We start from the raw sequence: 10,610 nt of genomic DNA, 5'->3' as shown, positions 1-10,610 counted from the left end.
ACACAGTTAAATGTGTTGCCAAAATTCTAATACTAGTATTTTGCTATAGTGGGGTCAACACCTGATATGGCTGGGGTCACATACACCTCACCAAGGTGAAGGGATGTTACAGGCTGGTATATGTAACAATTACGCCTGGTTAGGCCTCTCCCATGCAAATTTTATATCATGTAGCACTACAGGAGACAGGGTAAGAGGGGCAGGTTACGCTTACCTTAGAACGCTGGTCATCGTTTAGGCTCGGGCATTGATGTTCAGGAAGGCCCGCAGTGTGTCCCTTACATATGAAGTTAAACTGACGGAATGGTCGACTCCCCAGTTTTCCCACAGAAAGGTTCATGTGGCCAAAATCCCTCCAAAAATTATTATAAATAAAATGAACGTTATAAAATGCAGCTTTTTAAGTTATCTCTTAGAATGAGTATTTACAAAGCAAGAATATAAGGGAAAGTAGATTGAAGGCAGTATCGTAGGGAGAGTATTGGTTTTTTGTGAATTCAATAATTAATATTGGTATTTGAAAGGTTTATAGAAATAAGCATAAATGTATTTATAGATAAAAATTTTATTCTAATGATGTTTCAATTTATTGCAGAAAAGCATATTTTAAAAATTTATTATCCAAACCTTAGCTCGTAAATTTCTCTTTTTGCTGATATATTTGTATTATATCATTTTATTCCGAGATATTAATTTCACGGTTAAGAAACATGTGTTACATTGAGTCACCCATATCTGTCTATAAATATGTCTGTTCTCTCATCTTCGTCGTTCGGTGAGCGAGTTTTCCAAAGGAAAGGTAATTGTAACAATTTATTCTATGTGAATCCATATTTCTATTGCAAATTTAATAATATTTTCTTAATTCAAATACCTTTTACTTTTATGGCATTCTAAGTTGGTTAAGTATTAATATCATTTACTGTATTTTAATCTATCTTTGGAGGTCGAAAGATGATGTTTTTCCAGACTACTGCTTTTGTGCTGTTATTATCAGCGTTCGGACACGTGGAGACAACAGGTAGATTCTAAATCCTTGTTACTTGTACTCACCTTTACTGCAAACACTTGTTATTATAAGAAGGAATTCGAAATCTCATTCTTTCATACAAGACAAGCCGTTTGCTCTCTGCGATGTTTTATTTTTACTGTGAATTCGTTTCACAATAATTTTAACTATAGGGACTCATAATATGGATAATGCTTAGGAAAATTAATGTTTTTGAAAGTCATTTTATATCAAATAACCCAGATGCAACTTCTTTCACATTAAAAGAAATCTGCAGAAAAGTATTATAAAACCTCAGAAATAGTTTTTCATTGTGGAATAGGTTTTTTTAACATAATTCATAAAAGAATTAGACATAATTGTTTTTTTTTATTCTAACTTGTATGGTTGTAACTTAATACCAAGTTATAAATGTTCTTGTAGACTACTAAAAAACAAACTACCATTTGTTTCACGCTTGTAAATATTATGTAAAAACAGAGACATAAATAATAAAGATTCACAACTGTTCAAATTCTTGGGTTCCCTCTTGTTCACTTTTTTTAATCTCGTGCAACTTAAAACACATAAAAGTTTCGAATTATTTCGAATTATATAGTATTTTTTATGAATTATTCACGATGTTATTTCTTCATATGTTTGTTTATGTAATGAAGAGACAAAGGAGATATCCCAAAAATGTGACTTTTGGTCGGCAATATTGTTGCGATTTTGCAAACTTTTGATCATTAACCTATTCTATTTGCCCAATTTGCTTTTAAAGATCATTAGAACTTTACAAATCAGGAATCCAAAACTGGTATGATTAACATTATAATTTTACTTTCAAAGAAATACAAGACAAAAAAAGAGTAATTCTTAGGTACGTATCAGGACCACCACAAAAGTGTTGTTTTGTTAATGCTGGACTTATCTGCAGCCTTCGATGTGATTGATCACAATATTCTTATCAATCGCCTGGAATTTTCGTTTGGCATCACTGGTGCGGCCTTGTCATGGATACGATCATACCTAAGCGATCGTCACCAACGTATTGCTATAGGTTCATCTGAGTCTAGAGATTTTCATTTACGATTTGGCGTTCCCCAGGGATCGGTCCTTGGACCTAAGCTTTACAGCCTATTTGCCAAGCCAATTTGTGATATATGTCGAAAATACAACATGAGTTTCCAGTGTTATGCAGATGATACTCAGCTGTATATGGCAATAGCACCTAATAGCAACTGGATAGATGTAGCATCTCGTTTGCAAACTTGCCTTTCCGATATAAGTTCTTGGATGCGCTCTAACTTTCTAAAGATTAATCAGGAAAAGACGGAGCTTATTATCTTTGCCCCAAAACACAAAATTCATCATTTTAAAGACGCTAGCATCAATTTTGACGGGAATGAAATTAAAGTCTCATCATGTGTGAAAAATTTAGGTGTTTTCTTTGATTCTGTGCTGAACATGGATAACCAAAGTCTACCTTTTACAACTTCCGGGGATCTAACAACGGATTTCTTCATTACCAAGTCATGTTTCTATCAACTGCGAAATATTGGACGCATTCGACCTTTAATATCAGAGAGTGCTTGTAAGACACTGGTATGCTCACTTGTTACCTCTCGTCTAGACTATGGCAATGCCTTACTATACGGCATATGCACCAGTTCCTTAACCAAACTTCAACGGATTCAAAATACGGCCGCCAGGATAATTACTCGTACAAAGAAACATGATCATATAACACCTGTGTTAGTCAACTTACATTGGCTTCCCGTAGAACATCGAATCCAGTACAAGCTGCTTTTACAGACTTTTAAAGCTTTAAACGGAACATCGCCACTATATATACAAGAACTGGTTCAGGTTTACACGCCTAGTAGATCTCTACGCTCAGAGAACTCCATGTTCCTTGTTCAGTCGCGCATGTGGACTAAATCATACGGCAACAGGCGATTTGATGTGGCTAGTGCAACATTGTGGAACAGTCTTCCTCAAAACTTGAGATTGGAAAGAAATTTTATTCGTTTTAAAAAACTATTAAAAACTTATTTATTTACTACTGCATACCCAGATTATTCTTAAGAAGCTATTTTAATTTGTTTTTAATTTTTTTTAAATTTAAATTATCTTATAACAAGGGACATCACAGCAATTTACATGTATATATATATCTTGTCTTTTTAAAAGTCTATTTATGTATATTCTTATGGCTTTAATTCGTAGTCTTTTAAGAGTTTATTCATGTATATTCTTATGGCTTTGATATGTATTTTTAGTCCCATAGTGCTTGTATTCTTATGTTTTATGCTTATATATTTATGCTAATATTTTAATGTACAGCGCTTTAGAGTAATTTTATATTATATTTAGCGCTTTATAAATTGTGCATAATAATAATAATAATAATAATAATTTCGGTAAACAACCATGCTAATGGCGGAGTTGCTAATCCCTGTAATTTATGTCTCATAAAGCAAGAGATTCCTTAATGAATAAGCTATTGTTTTTCCATAATTTATATGTTGTAACGGTTCATTTTAATGAATTACACACCGTTTATCATTGGGAGGCCAAGTGGTTAACGTGTCTGATCTAAATTCGCAAAGAAGGGAGTTGATCTTTATGTTGCTGGTTCGAAAACCGCAGTGGGGCGTGGAGATCGGTCTTTTGGTTTAGACCGTATTTAACAAGGTCTCTTGTCGCAGTAGGTGCTGGCACGAAAAAGATCCCTCAATGCACAATGTCCCTGAGTGCCAAAAATTAACACAATTAACAGCTCTCAACCGGCAAAATTCTCGAGAGTCAAGTTAAACAATACACAATCAATCAATTTAAAATTTTGTTTCTATATGGCAGGTGACGTTATTGCATTTAATACATACATAACAAAAACCCTGCATTTACAAGAGGGGACCCTCGCTGACGTTGTTTACGATGGTTTGTATTACAACCATGGAGACGCGTACGATGAGCAGACGGGTGTCTTCACAGCGCCATCTAACGGGCTTTACGTGTTTACATGGTCAAGTTGTGTAGCAGCGGGAAAGATTTTTGACGTGGAACTCCTTCTCAATGGCAAAAGAACAGGACTTGGAAACTGCAATAATGTTGGTGGTAAAGGATATGCAAACTGTTCAAATACATTTCCACTGGTTTTGAAAGCTGGGGATAAGGTGAACATCCGTACTACAAAACATGCAGATTATCTGCACCAAGATTTTTCCAGTTTTTCCGGATGGAAAGTATAAAGACAATTAAATACAATTGTATACTATAAGTATCAACGTAATAAAGCAAATTTAAAAAGCTGCCTTTTCTTAGTTATTTAACATATGTTAAAAAAATGCTGCCTGACTATACATGTACGTTTTTGATAATTATATAAGAATCTTGTTTTGACACAACAAACAGTCCTATATGGTTCCTCCGATGAGAGAGTGGTTATTTGTATGCAATAATATACTCCCCGTCAATGAAAACGCAACACTCTACTTTTAGGTTGAAAAATTATATACGGGATATAACTATGTACCAAACAAGTTAGGACATCTTTTACTTTGCCAAATTAGTTATTTAATGGTTGAATGGTTTTTTATATCATTACCGGAAGTTGCTTTTTTAGCCCTCTGAACAGATAACATTGAAATAAAACATCCCCCCTTCCGACAAATTAATCAAAACATGCTAGTCCGCCATGTACAACATTAATGTAGGCAGTCCGATTTCTACCATGTCTTAGGTTTATTAATGTCTTTATTAGAGCGAAATAAATATTCTTGGGCATGTTTAATTGCCTGTTGTTCAGATACAGCGGTCGAATTTTCTCTAACTTGGCGTAGTGTAGTAACTCTTGGACTTCCGGTCAAGAAACTGTTATTTATGCTATTGAAACACATGAGTCTGAAGAGTGTTTAAATAGTGTTAATTTGAATCTGCATCTCTTTTTTTCTTTATTTTGAGAATCTCCACCATTAGCAACGAAAATCAGTCATTTTTAGGAAATATAGGCATCACATCCGGTAAAGAAAGAAGAATTTTTTTCCCGGGCTTTTTGTACATTACTTATGGTAAACAGCTACAAAACCTTGAAAACCCAAAATATTGTTAAAAATTTTGTTAAAAATTCAAAAATTTGATTTCTGCTAAGAGGGCTAAAAAGCAACTTCCGGTAGAGGAAAGAAATTCATTCAACCGTTAAATAACTGATTTGGCAAAGTAAAAGATGTCCTACCTATTTTGGTACGTAGTTATAACCCGTGTATACTTTTCATCCTAAAATTAAAGTGTTGCGTTTTCATTGACGGGGAGTATACTTTCATCTTAAATACTAAAATCTGATTGGTTTAGACGCAGTTTACAATCCATTCTTTTGCCCTCAGCCTTAGCAACACACGTGTCAACGGGTAACACAACGGTAAAGTCACATGCATAGAAATTATGTACGTGCACTTTTATATTATCAAAACCTTAGTTGAAAGTTTGAAATGATAAATATCATATGTCGGCTAAATGTTTGTGTACAATGAAGCTTTTTTGAAAAACAACAAATGACAGTTAAAGATGTTGTGCAGAAATAACGAAAGGTTATATGATAAAGGACTCTTAGAGTATCAAACAAACAATAAAGGGGTCGATTAATCTTTTTCGAAGTAGCGGGGAGTTTGCAAGCTTTCTAAATGTGAACGTAAAGGCGATCGACGATTTTTTTTTGGCTGACATCCTAAATCAATAAAATTAACTTTAATAAAATAAAACGTGCCTGTTTTGTAATTCTTAACAGAAAACGACAATTTAATTATTTTAATATAACGACGAATTGCAAATACGCTTAACACAAATTCTAAGTATTCACAGTCTGAATCATAGTTACGTGTTAAACATAAATCATACAAGATTAAGACACAATTGTTTTGTCTTTTTTTAATTTAACTTGTATGCCTGTAACTTAATAACCAGTCCTAAATGTTCTGGTGGACCGCTGGAAACAAACTACCATTTGTTTTGTTCTTGTAAATATGTTGTAAAAACAGAGCCATAAACATGATAAATAATAAAGATTCGTAACTGTTCAAATTCTCGGGTTCAATCTCGTGCAATCTCGTGCAACTTAAATCACACAAAAGTTTAGAATTATTATGAAATACAAAGAATCTTTTCTTAATTTGAATTATGAATTGTTCACAATGTTATTTCTTCAAACGTTTGTTTATTTAATGCAGTGACAAAGGAGAAATCCGAAATTACAACATGTGACTTTTGGTTTGCCATATTGTCGCGATTTTGCAAACTATCGATCAAAATATCTTTTAGTTGCCCAATTTGCTTTTAAAGATCATAAAAACTTTACACATCAGGCATCCAAGTATGGTATAATTAATATTATTTTACTTTCGAAGAAATACAAAACATAAAATGAGTTATTTTTAGGTAAGTATCTGGACCGTCAGATATTTGGTTAAACAAACATGCTAATGGCGGAATTGCTAATCCCTGTAATTTATGTTTCTGGTTAACGCAAGAGATTCTTAATGAATAAGTTATTGTTATTCAATTATTTATATGTTGTTACGGTACATTTTATTGAATTACACAATCTTGATCACGCCAGACGATGGGGCCAGGTATGAAAAAGAAGACGTTGACATCTTGTCAGAATGGATTAAATGTATCAATTCCGTGTTAAAGTCGCGTATGAAAAGATTGAGGGGCAATATAAAGCCTTCTATCCTTCTGCATTCAAAAATCCAGAAGTGAAAAAAGAATTAGATACTAGTAGATTACTTGATCAGTACATACTGGTCCCTGCTGACAAAGCAAGTAACAACATTTTCTTCCTTCGTAAGGCTCGTTATATAAATGCATTTAAGAAGAACTTGCATTTAGTGTTACAAGTGGCAATTCCTCTTATACACATACGTCCCTCTCCAAGAAAGTAATCATATGTCAATTTTGAATATCTTTAAGATCCCACAGAGCCAAAATGAATTTGAACTACCATATATGTATTGGATTACGAAACTTCATAAAAATCCTAACAAACAAAGATGCATCGTGGGTTCCAATAAATGTTCATGCGAGTCTCTTTCGTTACTCTTTTCTTAGATATTAACAGTAGTGAAGGGAAAACTTAAGAGAACTGTACAACAATAATTCAAGAAGTGGAGTGAATTAGATGTGGATACTCAAAAATTCAGAAGAACTGTTGAAAAATTTGAAATCACAATTTTACCAAAATCAACAGCTTAAAAACTTACGATTTTAATTTTTAAATTAAAACACAACCATTTCTCACGGAAAATTAAAAGTTCGGGGTTTTTGTTATCAATGACAGCTGCTTTTTCAATAAAAATGGAACTCGTAAATTAAGTTACCTGGTCATTGGTCATTCGCAAAATTATTTTGTTGAAAAACATTCTGATTGCACACACAAGTACTCTGAAGTTGATATCAAAAAGACACGACACGAAGTTGAAAAGCATGGAACTACGTGGGTTGTCCCAAAAAGTCGTAGACATGGAAAACAGTTTATTTTTCTCTTTTTTGAATTAAATTTCTTTTCTTCTCATAACAAAAAGTAACATTATATTATCATGCATTTCAAATTTCATAATGATATCATATTTAAAGAGGAAATTATGAAAAAATAAAGAAAGCATGTAAGTGTACATCGGCGCACGAAAGCAAGCGTAATTTACGTCTCATATAACGTCATGATCTCTTTTTTCTGCTTCACACGCGTCTGTTTACATTCAATTTTTTTTTTAAGTGAAAGACCACTCTTGACTAAGGGACTTTTTTTAAATTCACAACTCTCAGGCTTTTTGTTGTTTTTTTTAAACAGATTCAAATTTTAGTCGAAATTTAGTCAAAAGATCGCCATACATTGTAGGTAGCAGAGAAAACACATTGTTTGACATCCTTTGTGGTCCAGATTGTTCCCCGTTGTCTGCGTACCTTAACAAACAGTACTCTACTTCTAACTTGTTGTAATTATTTTTGGTATAGAGGAAAAACTCTCAGTGAGTTTCATGTCATTTAAAAATAACGTCCCTATTAAAATCTAACGTGTATTGTCACTTCTGTACTTTTTTCCTGTCTCTAATGTATACAGATCATAGTATTCAAAACAATTTATTATATATCCGTGCGCCGGTTACGCGTTGGACGACGTCATTTTCATCAAACACAATTCTAACACTTTAAAAAACATGACACCAATCGCCTGCTTCCAATGCTATTTATATGAATTTTGACATATAATTAAGATTTTGATTCTGATTTCAATGATGTAAATTTGAGTTCAATGTTTTGTATAGTACTAAAGAAATGAAAGCAAATGTAATAGTTATATCCCTAAAATATTCCGAAATTTGCTTGTGCGCCGACAAACCCTATCGTCCCTCATATAAATTGTCATAATATTATTAATATGAAAGATATATATTTCAAAATCCACAATTTTAAAGAACATTCCCCCTTTCCTTTGTTTAATATAGCAATATTTGCTTGTACATATATGTCTCACAGATATCTCATTATTAAATTATATACATTCACTCAATCAGCTCAATGATAAGTGTCATGCAATTATGTAGCGTTTTTTTTAACTGATCAAAAATATATTTTTGAAAAATACAAAATTATGTAAAGAAATATAATTACCGGTAGTACATTTAAATTAAAGCATTTAATACAATTCGGAGCACGGAGAACACCTCGTTTTATCTAACAATACGATTTTATCTTCTCTGTAATGTGTTATTTAAATCTTTTGTATTTTCTCCCAAGTCGGAGAAAATTCCGAGAATCCAAATTAAATTTTGATATCTTTATAACGCAATTGACTTTGTAATTTATGGAAAATTTCTATCTTTATCATGTTTATATAAAGTAATGATACAAATAATAACTTCTTACAATTTTAGTATTTAATTACCATTCCAAGTTGCGCAGGCTGCACTACTTTTTATAACAAGGAAACATGTCATGTACTATTAACTCTTTGATAAGCGAGTACTAATTTATCATTTTCACGTGTGAATGTGTCATTTATGCTAATATATTTAAACGTATATATAATTTAATTTCGAAATATCAATTTCATAGTTGAGTTACATATGTTACATTAAATCACGCACATATTATCTATAAATATGCGCGTTTGTTCTTTTATTTTCCTATTTATCTTTCATTGAACACATTGTGGTGAAATATTCATATCGAATACTATGTATTTATCTATCTTTGGAGGCCAAAAGATTAATTTTTTCCAAGCTGCTGCTATTTTGATTTTGTCATCGGCATTCAGACACGTGGAGACTTCAGGTGAATTCCAAATACTTATACAAATTATCTTGCAATTTCATCGTTTACACTTGTTACTTTTTTTTTAAAATTGTCATTTCACCTGTAATTAGAACTAACCGAAAATCTCTTCCATTTAAGACCAGTCGTTTGCTGTCTGTGATAGTCAAAAAGGTTTTATCCGATGTACCAAAGGAACCCAGATTCAGATTTTATCTGCAAACTACGGACGAACGGACGAACAGGTATGTCCTACTGGTAAAACCAAAACACGTACCTGTCGTTCGGAGGCGTCTGAAATCAAGACGAAATGGAATTGCAATGGGTACAGGACATGCCACCTTCACGCCGATGTTCAACACTTCAGAGACCCGTGCCCTAATTACTCTAAATATCTGGAGGTCAAATATCGATGTGTAAAGGATCCAAGCACTATTTCAAATGGTACTTTTAATATGTTATTTTTGAATACATGACAATGTATTTTTAAATAAAAATATTTGGCACATTATAAAGATAATGCAAAATTGGAATTCATATTTTGAAATCCATGTTATATTCACTTACGGTATCATTTGTTATAAAGCATTTAACATTGCAAAAAGGCCAAGTTTAATCAAATTACATAAAAAAAAATTAAATGATAACTGGGAATCGTTAAAATCGTCTTCAGTTTTAATTGATTGTTACCTTATGAACAGGTAATACTTATTTTTGCTGTTGTTTCATTATTCTTTTTCTAATATTTTGCTTGTCATATTGCAGGTACATTTACTGCATTCAATGCATACACAACAAAAACACTACACCTCCAAAGAGGAACACCCGTTAACGTTGTGTACGATGGTGTATATTTTAACTATGGAAACGCATACAATCAACATACTGGTGTGTTCACAGCGCCGTCTGTTGGTCTTTACGTTTTTACGTGGTCAAGTTGTGTAACATCAAAAAAGTTGTTTGACGTGGAGATCCTTCTCAATGGAAAAAGAAAAGGACTCGGAAATTGTAACAATTAGGGTGGATTTTGAAGATGTTATTTTTGATTAAGACACAAATTTTAGTGCAAAAAGGTAATATTAAACTCGCTCTATCGCCAAAAAAAGCACAATGACTCTTATTGTTTATATTGATTTTTAATTAAGCTAGTTCTGTAAAAATTATTAAAACAAAGTTTAAGACAAAAATATCGGGATCAAAACTCGTTTAAATTAACTTTGTGATTTGTTGTTGTTGTTTTTCTTTGTTTTGTTTTTTTAGGCAGAATCATCCACGATGCTAAAAATAACTTTTAGATCTAATATAAGTA

At 32.5% G+C, this 10,610-nt stretch overlaps 2 protein-coding genes across 2 annotated transcripts; both read left to right on the top strand.

Annotated features, from left to right (window-relative positions):
- The first annotated feature begins 912 nt into the window (after positions 1-912).
- On the top strand, positions 913-4,286 carry LOC134275436 (caprin-2-like). The gene is made up of 2 exons (XM_062757718.1): positions 913-1,021; positions 3,854-4,286. The coding sequence occupies exons 1-2, from the start codon at positions 955-957 to the stop codon at positions 4,243-4,245; spliced, it is 459 nt and encodes a 152-aa protein (XP_062613702.1). The 5' UTR covers positions 913-954; the 3' UTR covers positions 4,246-4,286.
- A 2,322-nt stretch (positions 4,287-6,608) lies between these two features.
- LOC134275435 (L-rhamnose-binding lectin CSL3-like) lies at positions 6,609-10,320 on the top strand. Its single transcript, XM_062757717.1, has 3 exons — positions 6,609-6,618; positions 9,443-9,745; positions 10,067-10,320. The coding sequence occupies exons 1-3, from the start codon at positions 6,609-6,611 to the stop codon at positions 10,318-10,320; spliced, it is 567 nt and encodes a 188-aa protein (XP_062613701.1).
- Positions 10,321-10,610: the final 290 nt, after the last annotated feature.

Source organism: Saccostrea cucullata, unplaced genomic scaffold (genome assembly GCF_032062105.1).
Source record: "Saccostrea cucullata isolate Sc308-1 unplaced genomic scaffold, CSIRO_AGI_Scuc_v1 ctg8562, whole genome shotgun sequence".
Classification (NCBI taxonomy): domain Eukaryota; kingdom Metazoa; phylum Mollusca; class Bivalvia; order Ostreida; family Ostreidae; genus Saccostrea; species Saccostrea cuccullata.
The sequence above is the reverse complement of the archived record's forward strand: the minus strand, read 5'-3'. Positions and strand labels throughout refer to the sequence as shown.